General features: G+C 36.7%; 3 protein-coding genes across 4 annotated transcripts; 2 read left to right on the top strand and 1 right to left on the bottom strand.

The window, feature by feature from the left end:
* Positions 1–1,877: 1,877 nt before the first annotated feature.
* Positions 1,878–2,627, top strand: LOC145909569 (uncharacterized). Its single transcript, XM_082996949.1, has 3 exons — positions 1,878–2,107; positions 2,206–2,348; positions 2,544–2,627. The coding sequence occupies exons 1-3, from the start codon at positions 1,951–1,953 to the stop codon at positions 2,625–2,627; spliced, it is 384 nt and encodes a 127-aa protein (XP_082853075.1). The 5' UTR covers positions 1,878–1,950.
* A 414-nt stretch (positions 2,628–3,041) lies between these two features.
* LOC145908089 (EF-hand calcium-binding domain-containing protein 6-like) lies at positions 3,042–8,326 on the bottom strand. Of its 2 annotated transcripts, XM_082995269.1 has the most exons (19): positions 8,041–8,326; positions 7,949–7,978; positions 7,209–7,309; positions 6,963–7,141; positions 6,764–6,905; positions 6,531–6,703; positions 6,161–6,300; positions 5,948–6,093; positions 5,692–5,888; positions 5,423–5,599; positions 5,204–5,314; positions 5,013–5,096; positions 4,760–4,897; positions 4,580–4,702; positions 4,366–4,486; positions 3,988–4,160; positions 3,761–3,932; positions 3,425–3,533; positions 3,042–3,360 (listed from the first exon to the last, which is right to left on the bottom strand). In XM_082995269.1, the coding sequence occupies exons 1-19, from the start codon at positions 8,318–8,320 to the stop codon at positions 3,251–3,253; spliced, it is 2,706 nt and encodes a 901-aa protein (XP_082851395.1). In that variant the 5' UTR covers positions 8,321–8,326; the 3' UTR covers positions 3,042–3,250. The 2 variants fall into 2 exon arrangements, with proteins under 2 accessions (XP_082851395.1, XP_082851396.1); XM_082995270.1 differs by lacking the exon at positions 7,949–7,978.
* A 2,234-nt stretch (positions 8,327–10,560) lies between these two features.
* LOC145907921 (Golgi phosphoprotein 3-like) lies at positions 10,561–15,891 on the top strand. The gene is made up of 4 exons (XM_082995038.1): positions 10,561–11,765; positions 11,866–12,076; positions 12,350–12,442; positions 14,678–15,891. Exons 1-4 carry the CDS (start codon positions 11,650–11,652, stop codon positions 15,122–15,124), a joined length of 867 nt encoding a protein of 288 aa, XP_082851164.1. The 5' UTR covers positions 10,561–11,649; the 3' UTR covers positions 15,125–15,891.
* The last annotated feature ends 1,973 nt before the right edge of the window (positions 15,892–17,864 follow it).

Raw genomic sequence — 17,864 nt, forward strand, 5'->3', positions numbered from 1 at the left:
ACATTTTTCGGCTTTTAATGCCACTGTACGTAAAAACACACAATTTACTGGGCGTAAACAATGAAGGGTTTGTCGGAAGTTTGTTTGTCGAAAGATTTTGAAGGAATTGCATCACCGCGAACCCAACATCAAAAACTTGTCCTGAAAGTCCCGGTGAGATAACATGCTGCCTGCAGGTCCTGTCAGAACAAAACCGACATCTGTGCTGGTCGATGAGACCAAATCTGAGAGATCACATTGTGATCTGTTAGCCCGAAAACCATGATCTGAGAGATTACATTGTGATCTGTTAGACGGAAAACCATGGTCTGAGAGATCACATTGTGATCTGTTAGAGCGAAAATCGTGATCTGTTTAATTGTTAAAAGAGTCGCAAATATATAGGGAGATATCAAAGTCGAGGCAAAAACAAAGATATAATTGCTGCGATTACGCGACAAAGGATACTTATCAAATCAAATCAAATCATGTTTATTTTAAAAAAGCAACTACGCGTAAGAACAATATACGGAGAAATGACACCGATAAATCCATAAAGGTTATCGAGTCAGGCGCCCATGTAAAGGTGATTTCCTCACGGAGAATCACCGTCTGTCGTAGCATCGCAGCCAGTCGCACTGGGAGGTGATGGGTTATTGCGACAATCTGCATGAGACGAAAGGTGGCCACCCGGCCTTGCTGGCCAAAGCAAAGCCCATCAAAACGCAAAAGCCAACTCGGTTCTCAGAACGTTTCCTTTGATCCACATCGACAGACCTTCAACGTCCCGAGAACATGCAGTCCAATCGTGGTGGTTTTGGTTGGAGATGGTCGGGATCGTATGGAGGTTGCACTTGTTGAATCATCGTAGGTCTTGCTGATGGTCAATCGCACGTTGTGATGTTGGTGTGCAACGCTCCCAGGTCTGAAACGGCAACGGATCCTACGGTAGTAAATTGTTCACTTAGAAGAAGTATAGCGCAATTTGAAAGACGTAACGCAAGCGAGATAACTAGCAAAGACGCCAGAAAATAAATGAGTAGAAAACAGTATCAAAAGACCAAGTTTAAACAAAATACTAAAAGGTTTCGAATTATGACAAGCCGAATTCCCTACAACACACTAAATTTATGTAAGATTAAAAGCGGATATATAGACCGAGACATGGCGTAACCAGAGGGGCAAAAGAGGACACGATTTTTTTTAAATATCTAAGTTAAAGATTCTAAAGGTATGTTAATTTTTGTTATTCGTTTCTTGCTTCGTCATGAGAATGTAGTTGAGTGAATTGCCCGTAAATCTTAAAAACTTTTTTAAACTGGCCTACACCAGTGTCGGATTAACCATTAACGTTAGGGCCGGTCAAAATCTTAGCGACGTACGAAGGATTAAAAGCGTCAAACAACTTCTTCTAAATTTCAATACAATAAGCTTTGTACTTTGAAAAGCTGATTGTTCTTTTGGTGATTTATCCGCATTATTGGCGTGCGCATCACTTTGTGTATTTTCTGGTCACAATTCCCCGTAGGACCAGGATAGCAAATAATCAACTGGCCTACTTACACTTGACAAACGCTGAAAAGCATTTTATCAATAAGGATTCGCAAGGTTGACAATTTGAAAAGTAACATAAAATATTCATATATGTTTTGTATCAAAGTGACCCACCCGTTGAGGCCATTTTCAGATGCGCTGTACATACGTTCACCTACTAGTCCGTGCTCATTGGTCACGTCACGACGTCAGCTTGCTTGAGTAGAGTATAACTGAGTTATTATATTTTCGCTGTGACAATTCAAAAGAAATAGTTAAGTGATGTCACAATTAATTGTAGCATAAAACAAAACCAAGACAGTGAAATTCAATTGTATCAGCAGTACTGTAATGCCAATGACAACGTTTTGCAAAGAAATTTATATCCCTGATTTTGATAAATATCGGCTTCGTTTGTTTTAATTAAGAAAGTTAAAAATGTCGAACAAAGTGGAGGAAGAGGCAGCGCAGTCAATGGATCAAAACACTGACGACGATGCAGAAGCACCGAAGAAATCACGGAGAAGTAGTAGCAAGAGGCACTCGTTTTACAGCGCTATTCCATTGACCAGACGGATGCAAGAAGGAGCTTGGGGCAAGAAATTAACTCATTCTACACTCTAGAATATTTAAGTTAATGATAGGCCTACTTTTAAAACATTAGCCTATTCTTTCAAAATATATTTTTTTCAGGAAAATTTCAGGAACGTGGAAGAAGATCAATTGAAAGGTTGCAGAATCGAGTTTCTTCCCGTTTTGTGGGCAGACCACTGAATTTGTACCTTGCAATTTTGGGGGTGTTTTTGGCAATCATCGCTACGATTGTATATGTGGAGGTACGTAATGTTTTACGCATCTAGACCCCCTCATGGGTCTGGCTGGCAGCAACCAGTATTTTTAATTGCTATTATAGTCTTGAAAAAAAAACGTGTTTGCGATTGCGAGAAAAACTTTAATGCGTTCTGGTATGTTTTCTGCGTGCTTTATTGCATCAATTTGATTTATGAAACACGATGATTTATTATTTTAAGGCTTTTCTTCGACCCCAGTGGCGAAGCGCCGAACAGCAGCTTCTTTTGGAAATGGCCGGAACTACTGCTGCTGCTGAAATATGACAGCACAATTGGTGACCAGGCGATTACATTATCAAATGTTGAGGGAAGTTGTCAACGCTAAATTTTTTGTTGAACTAACAATTGAAGTAAATTGAGTTTTTGAATGCAAATTTGTGCTTTTGACTGCAATGTACACATATTTTGTTTTGTTGTTATGGTTTTGTTTTGAACACCGACTTGTAATAATTCTATAACACCATCCCTTACTGTAAAGTTCCGAATTTTTGTTTTAGATTTTCTGCGTTGTTTTGTAAGCCTACTTATTGAGGTTTTACTATTGCTCTTAATACAAAAAAAACATGTTTGTTTTAATGCAAATAGGGTGTGTAAAAAACATTTGTTCTTGTTTACTTTAACATGCAATTGTTCTTGTTATGAATATTCATTTTCCAGATTAATATTTGTTAACTAATAGCAAGTTGAAAGATGTATTTACAAAATTCGTGGCAAACAATGCATACTGTAGGTAAAAGGTTTTAAAAACACATCTAAGTGAAAAGGTATTGACATTATTTACATAGCACAGGATATTTCCTGATAACCAAAAATAATTTAATTATTTCATAAAATTTTGCCAATTTAGAGAGCAAAATAACTTTATTCATAACAAGTTTGTTTAAGCTTTAGATTTTGCTAATATTGTCCCGCATAAATCGTTTATAATCCAATTTTCCAGACATGTTGTCGTCATATTCGGATAAAACGTGATAAACTTCGTCTTCGTCCAAGATAACTGCATGACAATAAAATATGTTTTAACTGGATGGGGAAAACAAAATGTTGCCTAAGTCACTCACCGTTGCATAGCTTTAATACACTACGAAACTCGGGCAAAGTCAACATTCCATTGGAAGACACATCCATTTTTTTAAATGCTCTTCTCAGTACTCTCCAATCGCCGGATAACTAAGAAACATAACACTTTTTTTCGAAAGCTTTATCAAGATACACAGCAACGATAAAACGCAGTTCATAAGTTTGTTTAACACAAATACATAATAATGAATAGCCTGAAAACCGTAAAGCTATAACTAAAATTCTATTTCAAAATAAGGCCCTTCGGGTCGCACAAGTTCCTATATGATCCAATTTGCGTTTTTAAGATTCATTTAAACATTATGAGTAACGTATACTTGGTTCTTTAGTTTCGATGTTACAGCTTCTAATCCTTTGGTTGGTTTGTCGGATATGTTGGCCCCTGGAAACTCGGCGATAGGATGAGTCAAAATAGACTGCATGTTGTTACCGTCTTTCCATAGTTGCTTGCGTTGTGCAAATGGACGCAAAAACTCAACATAGGACACTCTGTACATCAAAGAAAATTAAATGTTGGCCCAACAGGCAATTACTTTTTCGATACCTTCCGTCGGAGTTTGAGTCAAACTTCGTTGCAATGATTTCCGCCTCGTGGTTTGTTAAATGAACACAAAGCTCCAATAAAACGTCTCTAAACTCATCACGGGATACAAACCCTGTGTGGTATGGATCCATTTCAACAAATTCTCTTCTTAAGTCTTCCCATAGGTAATCAACCTTGAATCGATAAATAAGCCATCAGCTAAAGCTTTGTTTGCAAGCACTTTAGACATCGAAATGTTGCCCAACATTTAATTTTTGGTATAGTGGAAATAACGGACATACAAGCTACTTTTGCTGGAAATATAAACTACACTAACATGTGACCAAAAGCTAATTAAAAGTTTAACAAAATTTTGGTTTCATGGACTTTGTCTATTACCTTTGCACGCAAGCTATCTTCCAACATGTCCGAAGCGCAATTCAACTTTCGAGACCTTATCATGAAATCGTTGTCTCCACGTTGCGGAGGGACAAGCTTGGCATTTGGAAAAGCGGCAGATCTAAATGGACAACATAGTTTAACACTTGTTCAAATAGTCGTGTCAAAAACTGAGATAGAATTATTTCTAAGGTTAAAAATGTTTGGTAAATACTTAAGTGAGTATCCGTAGTGTCGAACGAACTGATGAAAATTTAGTGTCCGATTCTTGTTGACGATAAAAGTTTCCCAAAGACGACGGATTTCACCTCGTGTAACCTGGGGCTCGATTTTCATTCTAATAAATAATATTGTTAATTCAAATGAAACTTACTGGCAAATAAAGGGAAATTACTTGAGAAGTAGTTGATGCATCATTTCCTGAGTGAGTCTCCCACTGTTGTATTCGTCAATATCACGGAATTCGCTTTCTAATTTGTTCATGTCATTTCGAACAATGCCACGCAATATAGTGTGTAGATCATCAGTGCTTCTGCAACAATTTATTCAAGCCAGTCTACAAACTTGCATGCATAGTTCAATTCAACACAAAACATAAACAAAATTAAAATAAACAAGATTTTATAGTAGGCATATTGCAGACCCACCTCTCATTCCCCGATACGTTTTTGGCTTTTTTGTTGAAGCCCTCAACAACGGATTTGCCTTCCCATAAACTTTTGGCTCCTTGCCTACAAAAAAGTAATTTACATTATTTTATGCAGAACAGACGTCATTCTGATTGCAAACATGCAGAAATTTAACATCTAACACAACTCCTTTCAAAATAAAGTCTAACTTGGTGTCAAACTGAGCCATAAATTCCGTATATTTCACATCTCCTTCTTCGTTCAATGGAACCTGCTCCATAAACATTTCAAACTCCTCATCCGACATTTCCAACTGAAATCTAAAATTAAAAATCGTCAAACAGAGTCGTATGTTGTTCATGGGGGCGCTCAATTTCTACTGAAAGGAAACTAAACTTCAAAACAAAGGTGAAAACAGCTCCAATCACCTGCTTTCAATTGCTGCTCGAAACTCTTGCTGCGACAAAACATCTTGATGGTGTTTATCAAGTTTATGAAAGATTCCAAGCAGGGCAAGAAAGTCAGATTGAAACACGCTCATCAGTTTTGCTTCGACGGCAGTAACTGTCGATTTTGGACTTGTGGCACGGACTTGTCTGTTGAATCTGTCGAATTAACCATTTTATAGCGGCGGTATGTTGCGATAACTTTCGACTAAAAATGTATTTGGGTATTTTGTCTGGTTTTTATGCAGTACCTGTGGTTTGGATTTGACAATATGTTGTGAACAACCCCTGTTTCGCTTCTATCCTGGAACTTGTTGAGAAAATCAACGTATGAAATTTCGTTGCTTTCAGGAAGCCCACAACGCGCAAAAAACATATTAAGAGACGAATCTTCACGAAGATACAAATCAAACTGGGCAAGTACACGGCGAAATTCATCCCTTGTAACCTGCGTTCAAACCAGTCGGTATGCACTCGTGGTTATTTGCATCCTGTGATAAAAATAACCTTGTTTGTAGACTTCGGATCACATTTTTTAAATTCCGCCTTCATTTCCTGAAATCCTTTCCGGAATCTTTCTTTGATCCACTTTTCGATATCAATTGAGGTTCTTCGTCGCATTTCACTGGGTTTCATGGATCTACTATCTGAAACTGTGCAATAAATATAGACAACGTGACCTTCATTCGTTGGAGTGGATTGGTTAAAGTCATAATTTACCCGTAGGTGAAACAATCTCTCGTGTTTCCACTAATTCACTTTGCTGATACACGGCGGGTGTTTTCGATTCCCGAAATTCAATTCCCAATTTCTTTAGCAAATTCTCAGCTTTTACAACACCAAGACTTGCTTCATCATATCTATTGAGGATGAAATAATGTTAAAGGTCCCCCACTTTTGCTCATAATTAATTGTATCATTTCATTGAAAACGTTTGTATTTAGGCGAAAATTTGGTAACAGTTATTTTAAAATTGTTTTTGTTGTATGTGTTTGGATATACCCTTTGCGGCGAAAAATGGCACCTATTTTATCCAAAAAATTGGCATTCTACCTCACTCCACACCAACACTCATTCGTAACAAACCTACCTTTTCCAAAGTTTGTCAAATTCAACGTCATCCATGAAAAATCCAAGCTTGTTTAAAACATTACGAAACTCGGGCGCCATAACTCTTCCAGAGCCTCCAGGATTCATTTGGGGTACAAGATCAGCAAGATCCAAAAACCTTTGCTTTGTTCGTTCCTTCAACTGCATGTGAACCTGCGAAGAAAATTAAACGTAAGAAAATGTTTATATTTTGTATATTTAACATTGGGCCACCTGGCTCGCAGTCATGTTTCCCCTCTCTGTAGGAATCCTCGCAACTGGGTCCAACCACCTTGGGTACTCAGAAGAAACATTTTCACGAAACTGTGCATAAAACTCTTCGAACTTTATGATACTTTGATTTTCTAAATGAAATCTGAAGAACCAACATTTTTTAAAAATAGATTTAAACACATGTTTTTAATCTCTGTACCGTTTCAACAGAAGGTGGAATTGTTTGGATGAAATAAGGCGACCAAGAAATGATGAAATAATATGTAGCAATGCTTCCCGTGTCACACTGCCTTTCCCTTCTGGGTCGTTGTTTTTAAATGCTTGTCTGACAGTGAAGTACCCTCCGGTTTTAATTTTGTTCCGTAAAGCCATTTCAAGCTGCAATTAGGTTTGGTTTACACGCCAGAAGTTCATTTGTTGGCAAAATACTAATCTAGTAATATACCTCGTCTACTTCAATTCTCATTTGAGTGCCAGGCCTGGCAAGCGATAAATTGGAAGCTTGGCTGTTTCGCGATTCCGCGCGACTCATGACAGCTCGACTTCCTATGAGAGATATCCAGTGACAAAATGAATAAACAAGTGTGAGGAATAATGAATTAATTCTATATAGGTTACTACCAGCAAACATTTTTGGAAATGTTTGACATGCAAGTTTTGGGGCGTTTTGGGCAAGAAATGATCCCTTTGAAAATATGCTCGGTTCGAACGGATATGTAGCTATATACTGTTGCTCCTATTCTCTTAGCGACGGTGCCTTTTTTGAGATGGCATGAGATTATAAGGAGGTGGCCCCTTTTAATATTCATTGACCCCCCATCCTCGTCTGGGCTCCGGGCGCCGGCTGCACCCAATCTCACGGGGCCTGGTAAATGCTAAAGGTTTTCGACCTCATGGACGATGACAAAACATACAGACGGGCCAAGTAGAACATGGAGCGGTTATTTTACCCACAATAAATAGGGCGCTAAAGCCGGTTTCATTCTATCTTATTGAGATATAATGAGAGGTGTGGTGATTGCTGGTCTACAGATGTACAACATGCAACTCCTTGGTCTATTTTACTTTAAAAGCAGATACATTTGTAAATTTATGTTTACAAAAATATATATTTCCGTTACTTCTAAATCGACTAATTTAATTGTTAGTTCTAAACCCAATTTTCCCATGCAACAATAAGCTTACCAAACCCTGAGCATCGTTTATAAGGGACGTCTAAAAATGATCTCCGTCAGCATAGAGTGGTAAAGATACAATTTATTTTAAAAAATTGTTACCAAACACCGGAAGAGTTGGCTTTGTCGGATCTGTAGATTGGATCACTTCAATTCCTTCAGGTACGGGTGTAATCGGCATCTTTGGGTTAAGGTCCTTTCTTTGGGGACTCATTATTCTGTGCTGTACGTTCATTTTGTTTTCCTCCTGAAGGCGGTGACTTGCTCGACTGATTCCACGGACAGACATTGTTTCAGGTTTGTCGAGTCGTGACAGAGGATGTTGTATTTTCGGCAACATAGCGGTTGCCGACCCTGGATGGTTAACTGCCAGTTGCGACATTTCGCATGAGCTAGAAATAAACAGAATGCATATATAGGTATGTTGTTTATGACCAAGCTATTAACCAGTTACTGGGGTTGATGTTTAACCATCCGATTGCCATCAAACGCGAAAGCTTTCAAATGATCACGCAATAAACTGCAAACTACATGTAGGCCAAATAAAAGTTACAAGTAACAGCAACAAAAAATGAGCCATTTGTCTGGGGTAATTACGTGATGTACATGTAGTTTTTTATGACACTTAATAAATGTTTGAAGATATATTCTAATATCTCTCTATAATATATAGGTACAATATATAGGTACATATATAGGTACGCACGATGGAGATTTATCATTTAAGCCACATATTAAAGCTTCCCTATATACGCAGGACATTTAAAAAATCAACGTGAAAAATGACAGTTATCAACAAAGCTTTAGGCCTGGCCCTGTCTGCAACATGTGACAATATCTAACATAAGCATATTGCAAATATTTGACAGTAAAGACGGTCCGTGCATTCTATCGCTGCTCATCCATTACAGTAATATCTTGTTATGAGTTTCCCTGAGTTATTTTGTTATCTCGAAGCATTGCTATTGCTGCTAGTCGATTGTTTCTGAAAACTTTTACGACCATGGAGAGCACCCGTCGACAGTGCCTATCTTAACACACTACGACTGCTGTATCCATAGTAACAAACCCAACAAAGAGAACAATAGCCCTTCGCGAGTGCGCATTGTTCTGTTTGTTTTCTGATGAATGCTCTTGAGACACCGATACCAACGCAATGACGAAAAAACATTGCGACATAACACACACTACAGTACACGCAGTGATCGAACAGTTTGCGTTTATACCAACTTGCAACCCATTGTGCTGCAAATTCAATTAATATTTTGACTGATTGTGGCGAGCAAATTGTGCACTTAAATGGAAAATATACAAAAAAATCCAATTATAAAATTGTTTTGTTCATGCGACGTGGCTGTTTGCACTTGTTCATGCAAATCTAGTCCAGCAGAGTTCGCATTTTCGACTATTGGCTATTAAAACCCTTTCTGTCAATCAAAGGAGGTCTGTGCGGATACCAAACAAGGTACTGTGACTATATAGACCTATATTACAGAAAACATCAAACACGAAAGACTGCATTTGAAGTAGTCAGTATTACGAATTGTTTGAAACTGTTGAACTATTGCCGCCTCGTTTAAATAATTCCCAAATGCTTCACAAATTTACTGCATTAACATCTTTGCCATAGCATTTCTTATTGGGACAGGTTTTTTTTTTTTTTTTTTTTTTTTTGACCGCACCGGGATTTGAACTCAGGATATCCTGGGCACGAATCCCGATCAGGTTTTTTTCTTGGTATATGGGTCGGGCGCTTGACCAATGCTGCCAATCACCCGCCTTATTGGGACAGGTTAGTACACATGCAACTACTTTGAAAGTCACAGCGCCAATCGTGTCCGATCCTAAAGAGGCTAGCGTGCATAAAACAGCCATGAATCGTATTCATTAATAAGGAACAACTTGATTTCTCAGGAAAAGTCACCATCGGTCTGGAAAAAAAATAGGCTGCTTTTGATTCCGAAATAAATTTTTTTTGGTCACGTTGGCGCGTCTGAAAATGTTTATTGCCGGCCATATTACTAACCATCCATATTCATAAAAACACGGCCACGTACCTCAAAAACAAGCATATTAGTATTTCAAAAGTAAGCACCATATGGCAACTCTACCTATCAGTAACCCTTCCATGGTTTCCAACAAAAGCATTTTGTGATGTTTTCCAATTTTTGATTTCGAAAATGTGACAAATATTTTGGAACAATAAACGAGAAATGGCTAAACCTTTGAGCAGTTTTATTGCATTTTTTTCTCTTCAAACTATTTTGATTACTTTTCAATGAAACTTGGGTTTGCCATTTTTGTGTTGCTTTTTGTGTTTTCGATTGTAATACATTTTGTGTGATTTCTTTTGTGACGTAAAAATGCAAGTCAGTCAAGGGCTAGTTAGTCTAATCCTGTGCTGGATGAACAAATGTGTTCTGAACGTTTTACAAGCTGTTAGCCAATAGCCCTTTTCGACACGATGCCCAAAACCACTCATGCGCAGAGTAGCTTTAGACGGAGAGGACCTGGACTCACATACATTATTTGTACATTTACTGTTTGGTTTTTCAGAATAAGAACTTCATCCGACAGGTCGAGTCTGTAAATGGCCTCAGGGTGTGTGTGTTGGTTTGAGGTATACTAAGAAGAGTCAGTTTAATAAGAGGTAGTTTTGTGTCTTCTGTTCTGTGCTAAAATGAAGCAGTTGATTTGATGAATGTTGCAGGATTTTTTTTAGGTGAATTGAAAATAGGTTATGTCCACAAATTGCACATTGAGTTAGTGTTAATTTTCTTTACCACACTTGCCGTTTACTACTATTATAATTAGTCTTAAGCTTTTGTTAAAGGTCAAATGTGTTAACAGCTTAATGCCAAAAATGATTTTATAAAATCATGATTCTTGGGAATTGTCCTATAGCCTACATACATTTGCACTCTCTAGACCCTGCAGTGCTATTTGGCAAATAAGTAGTTTTGGCCTAATGACTGGAGTTCAGGAGTTTGCTACCTACTTTGATATAGTGTGCAGTAGAATGCACTAACATATGAAAATTGGATATATCCTCACCGCATTCCTTTTTTCAATCTGGACTTGATACACCATGTTTATTCATAACAACTACGTATACCAAACAAATTGAATCCTTATGAACCCAGGTGTACTGTATTTCAAAAACATTTGCTAGGGTTATGATGTCAAGATTGGAATATTTTCACCAGTAGTGTTTGTGGAATGGCAAAGGTTTTTTGTATGCATATGATGTATAAGTACATTTTTCTGCACAGAATCCCAATAGAATAGAAAACACGCTCAAGTTTTTTTTTTCATCTCGGGAATTGCTACACTTTAGGCTTGGCTGCAACAAGAACTAGGGTAGTGCAACGTTTCTTACCGGAGCAATTGAAATATAATGTTTCAATTTGAAATGTTCCTCTGTTGATCTTAAGTATAAAGCAAGTGCGTAACATTAATTTTTACCTACTGTGAGAATATTTTTCCCCCAACCTGGTTTATTGACCCATATTTTGTATCTGTAATTATGCATTACCTACTATATCACTTAAAAATACACTTAGTACTAATAGTGGTAGCATTTGATACTATGAAACATGTTTTTTTCAATTGTTAAAAAATTAGTTAGATGTTTGTAGGGTTTCTGTGCAGATTGTTGGGAAATCTGTGGTTGTCATAAAGTACAAGTTTGGCATCTATTGTCTGTGCATAATGTCTACATTCAGAGAAAATCAGTCAGGCCTTGTTCAAAGAAGAACTGGTCAGTCTATTGCTGCATCAAGCGCAAATCAACCTAGTGATGAAGAAAACAACAGCGATACAGAAAGGTAAATTTTTTGGAAATATCTTGCATTGTTAAAAGATAGCAAATCCTTGTTATTGGTAAGCTGCTGTGACATAATAAAATAATACATGCAATACTTTCAGATTTTCAGATGGATCTGACAAAGACATGAGATTAACCCTAATGGAAGAAGTTCTTCTACTGGGACTTAAAGACCGTGAAGGGTATACATCATTTTGGAATGACTGTATATCTTCTGGCCTTAGGGGATGTATACTGGTTGAACTGGCTCTCAGAGGGCGCGTACACTTGGAGAGACAACAATCTAGACGCAAGTCTCTATTGATGCGCAAAGTACATTTGTTATTATTTTTCTGTTAAACATACAGTTACACCATAATTTGTACTTTAAATGATTTTGAGATCACAGTTGCAATCATTTACCGTTTAGTCTACATGGGTGTTTTTCTAGTTGTGTAAAGTAAAACATAGATTAATTAGGATGTTAAGAAAAACTGTCTAGAAAGTAGCTATGAGGGATATGGATTCAGAATTTCCTGAGATTGGTTATATATTTTTCCAATACATTTTATGCTCTCTGAATATGTGGCATTTTTCTTCTTTTAGATTCGATGCAAAAATGAAGCTCCAACAGGAGATGTTATTCTGGACGAGGCATTAAACCACATCCGCAGGAGTGGTACCGATGAAGGTGTACAAGTAAGTTGTAAAAAAATATCTTTAAGAAATTCAAATTAGTTGTAGTGATTAGGCTTGGTGTATCCATGGACACCACTAAAAACGGCATGTTAGAAATAATCTTAGCCTTTTTTTTAATGCCTTACTTCATTTTTGTCCTATTTGGGTGCCATGATCATAATCATTTTGCTTGTATTACATGTATATATATAGTATGAACAACCTTAATTGAGCTTTAATTCAGCCAAAAAGGGACAGTACCTGACTGGACCCATACCTTAAAGTTATTGCTTTGCATGTGCTGGCCATATATGCGGAAACACACAAAATTTATTCGTCCAAATTCAAATACATGCAGCCAACATTCTATCAAACACAATATTTTATGATGTAGAAAATATTTCACCTCAAATAGAAACTGAACAGAAATCTTCGCTTTTGTATCAATGTTGACATAATTTGATTGCAGTATATGTTCATGCCTTTTTCCATAATTTTTTTTAGCAATGATTAAATATGTTGTCTTCATTTGTGTGAGCCTCTTCATGGGGCATATGGTGTTTTTAAGTCTTAAAAGTACAGCCAATTATTTGGTTAATCTAATGTGCAACAAGGTTAATTATTCAGTGTATGTGGACTCTTTCTCAGAATAGTTACTACTCTGGTCTTTTTGGTTCAAACAAATCATCTGACCTTGACTTTGCTTTTTGCAAAATTTAGGTGAACTGAACGGAAAATAAAACGAAATAATAACATCATCTGAACACCCTTCAAGATTCACCATGTTTTTTAAAAAAATGTAATATTTCTGTTCCATAACCCGGAGCCTAATGTTTTGCTGATGATAGTAATTAAGCGATACAAAATATTTGAACTGCGGTATGAAAAATCGGACAGAAAATATTTCTGTTGAAAAATGTGTGGTTTAATGTCAACTAGGGTTGGGCTGTTCGAATAACGGTTTACTGAGGGTTTATATGCTATTTGATATCTGAATAAAGTAGTATCAAGTTGTTGTTACACTTTTGTGCAATTTTATAAGTTTTGCATATTCCTAATGTATGTAGAATCTCGAGGTTTACCAAAGCTACTCATTTAATTTGCAGTAATAATAGAGGAATTCAGTCAAAAATAATTAGGAGTATCTAAAATGTTTTGCAATTAAACCCCAGGGGGTATCTTCTCCAAGATCAAGAAAATGTGAAAAACAAATTTTTCTAACAAGGGTAGATCTGCAGTAGCTATAAAAACCCACTACTTCAGGACATTTAGTCTTTTACAATTAAACTGTGTCACAATTGGACGATTTTATAATCGACTCAGTTTGATAATTTAGAAGAACCAGTTATCTGCTTATTAATATTTGTTATCCGGTTAACCAGTGAGCTGCAAAAATAGCAAAAATATTTTTACCATGATAATTTGACCAGAAAAAATATCATCAAAGCTTCAGAAAGAATTTCATAAATATGCAAAAGATAATTGCAGGTAAAGCCTTGTGCAGGGTGAACAAATTTTGGCCTTTAAAAGTTGTTCACTTTTTTGGACTTATGTTTTGGTTAAGGCTATCTAGTGGCATCCACTACGATGTTAGAAATGGTGGTGAACATTGTTGTTTTTTGTTTTTATTAATTGAAATGCTGTTTGTCATGTCAGGTATGTGAGATGATATTATTGTTTTGTCTTTTTATGTATTAGAATTGATAATCTAATGTCATTTAACGATAATGGCCTTCGAAACATATTGATCACTATCATAGTATGTTTGTTATTTATTTGGAAAAAAAGCTCAAAAATTACTTCAGGATTCAGCCTGTGCATGTAGGGGACCAGCGGATCTGTTTTTACATATCAATATATTAAATTCCTAAAACTCAAAAAGGAGTAAAGGAAGATTATGTTATGATCTTTATTTTTTAACAGAAATATTAATTTTGCTTATTGACATCCTCAGTTTTTATCTAAAAGAATAGCAAAAGAAAAAAAACACAATAAAAAAGCAAAACTTGACAGTAAGTGCACTTTCTGGACTGTCAACAGGGGTGATAAAAACGATAAAACCTTTTCCTGCGACAAAACCACACTGATAAATGCAAGTACACAAGAAAACGCAGTAGTACTACGCTTAAGAGTGGCCAACAAGGCAATTTATCTATTCATAAAATAATCAAAACAGTTTAAATTGTCTGCAATCTTTTTTGTAAGTCTACAAAAACCTATTTTTCAGCTTTGCAACAATATTTTGTTTGTTTCAAGGGCTGGATTGATCTTTTGTCAGGTGAAACTTGGAACCCTCTCAAACTTCATTTCCAACTTCGAAATGTCAGAGAAAGAATTGCAAAAAATCTTGTTGAAAAAGGGGTGCTTACTACTGGAAAGCAAAATTTTGTTTTGTTTGATATGACCACACATCCTGTATGTGATGATACTGTAAAAACACGACTCATAAAAAGAATTCAGGATGCAGTTCTTTCCAAATGGCCAAATGATGTTTCGAAAATGGACCGAAGAACACTGGCACTTATCTATCTTGCCCACGCCAGCGATGTGCTGGAAAATGCATTTCAAATATTATCTGATGAGGACTATGATGTTGCCATGCGACGTGTAAGGCATTTACTTGATTTGGATGTAGAAGAACAGGCCATCAACACAAATTCCAACGAACTGCTTTGGGCTGTCATCTCAGTTTATCTCAAATAAAGTATTTTATCTTTATATAGCATTTCACTGCTTGTACTCAAGTTTTAATATAATCCAAGTACATAGTTTGCTTGGAAATTAAGCCACATTCCACAAACAGAATGTGTAGTTGTTGGTGCTGTTCCTGCAATGTAAATATAAAAGTGGGATAAGACCAATTCTGTCATTTAAATACACTGCTTATTTTTGGGCTATTCAAAATGTATTTAACCAATCAATTGGCACGGTGTGATCCATCTCAGATTTCCAGATATATTAAAAGGTGATATCTTAGTTTTAAATCCAAACATAGTAAATTTTTTACCAAACCCAAGTAGACTTGGGCTAAAAAAAAAATTTGTGGCTTTTGTCAATATTTTGGTGAATCTAGTAAGCTTGAATGTTAGGCAAACTGTCATATAGTATCTTGGCCCATAGACATTTTAATGTGTTGTACAAAGCGACTATGGGCTTTCTTATAGTGCTGCATTACAAAACTTTGCATTTAACATGCTAGTTTGCTTTTTTACTGGAAATACTCTTGATGGTTACACTTTGTGTTGAAAAATGAAATGAATAAATAAGGCTATTTATTGTTCGTTAATCTGTATTTTTTATGCTAAAAATGTACCAATTTAATGCTTGGATGTTGATGCAACTAGCAATGAAAAGTTGGATCAGCAATATAATAGTTTATGCGGTATTTCACTTCTTAGAGCCTATTGTTTTATTGTGTACAGCAATTATTTTATTGCGAACGTATTGCATAATAAAGGCCGCCCTTGTTACTCGAGTGGTTGTAATTATAACACTAAATCGGGTTTTATGTTTTACACAAGTTGGTGAAACAGGCTTCGGCTTATTGTTACGCGAGGGAAGCAATTGTTCCGCAGCAAACAATCAGTGCATGCACAACGACGCTGTCCCAGTGATTGGTGATAAATGATTCAACTAACAGCCGCATCCGAATAAAGTGGTCCTGAGTTTTTGTCGGTACGCTGTGTACCAATTCCTGCCCAGTACGCTCACCTTAGTTGATAGCGTTATGCATGTTTTGTCCGTAACTATGTCACCGTGACGTTCATAAGTTTTACACCTTAATTTTACACACATTTTCAGCATCGGTGTGCTAAACTGTTCCAAAAAATAAAAAAGACAGTATTTAATGTTCTTCAAGGTTTAATATTATCCGTATTCTCTCCAGTACAAAGTACCATGTAGCTTTAAACAGATTTTTGTCACAGAGCGTAGCATATAAAATATTCCTAAACAAGCATGCAGATGATTTGTAAGAATGTTTTGAATTGCACCACAGCAACCCATCGTCAAGTCTCAGTCTGACACCATGATGTCTGCAGGTCCCGTTACAGATGGTCTGTTCTTGGACCCAAGTTCGATCTAGTTACCGTTTCTTGTAGTTTTGCCTAATAAATATTGGTGGCAGTTATTCAACTTGCTTAGAAATTATTGTGAATGTTGTCTTCCAACTTTATGATTATAATCGTATTTAAAAAAGCAGTTGACAAACAAACAACTGTTTCCAAATGTGTACATTCTGCAAATGTCGCAATAACTTCGCACAAGCCAATTCAGCCAAAAACTAACAGTAAAAATCTAATACTGGAGGACTTCCGTACGCGGATCTTATGTAACGTTCATGTAGCTTATTAACGTACGCGCACGTTAGTTTGAGTCTAACGGATAGTGTCATAATCCTGAGAAATAGCGCCACCTCGTGCATTTTGCCAAGCAGCACATTCGTCAAAGGTATGGACGTAACTTAGTAAGATACGTTTCATATCCCCACTAGTGGTACGCGAGCACCTTTCCGGAATTTACGGATAGAGTTCGAATTGGAAAAACCGTAAGTGATCCCAAAATGTTGGTCACTTCATCCCCTAGGCTAGTTTGTTACACTCAACTAGGTGGTACGCGTCGAAATTGTTTACCTCCAAGTGGTACGCAACCACAAAAGGTTGGAAATTACTGTCCTACAGTATCATTAGTCGAATGCATATATACGTATCTGAATAGTATAATAATGTTAAGCTGCTGGCCGATATACTGTCATAATTTTTGTGCCATTATTTCAATAACCTCCATTAAGTAATATCATGCGTGTTTAAAAAGTCAATGCTTTCATTTTTTAGTTTTAAACTCACCACCGCAGCGGTCAGTTCTGATGGGTTTTGGCCGACCTTCTTCTCTAATAGCATTTTACTTACATGTGTAACGGTAACTCATACGATCGATACGATCAATGACGTCATAACCGTCGCAGTATTGCACAATCACCATAAAATAACGACCGAAAGCAGCATTTCTGCAAGTTAACCTATATAACCTGCGTAAGATGACAAACGGCCTGATAACATTTCCTGTTTACTGTTTACTGATAATCTTGTATCAATTTACCAACAACTTAGCATCAAAATGCAATCTAAATGATTTACCGATAGATTGTTCTCGAAGCAAGTAAATCACGACATCCTGTTACCGATGTCGTATTGCGCAATATCACAATCCTTGTTCTTCCCAATGAGCGGTTTTGAATAAGTGCAGAAAAACCGTTATGAGCATGTAAAATCAGTCTATTTGCGGGAATCAAAATGTTATCCACTTGTAAAACTGTTGCTTCCTGAAGTTGAAGTGAAGTACCGTTTTATCGAACCTGTGGAAGATTGTAAAAAAGTATTTACTCAGATATATTGAGATTGGATTATTGCCCAGACCATCAAGGGTTAATCGAACAAGGGATTCA

This window comes from Ascidia mentula, chromosome 7 (assembly GCF_947561715.1).
Source record: "Ascidia mentula chromosome 7, kaAscMent1.1, whole genome shotgun sequence".
Taxonomy (NCBI): domain Eukaryota; kingdom Metazoa; phylum Chordata; class Ascidiacea; order Phlebobranchia; family Ascidiidae; genus Ascidia; species Ascidia mentula.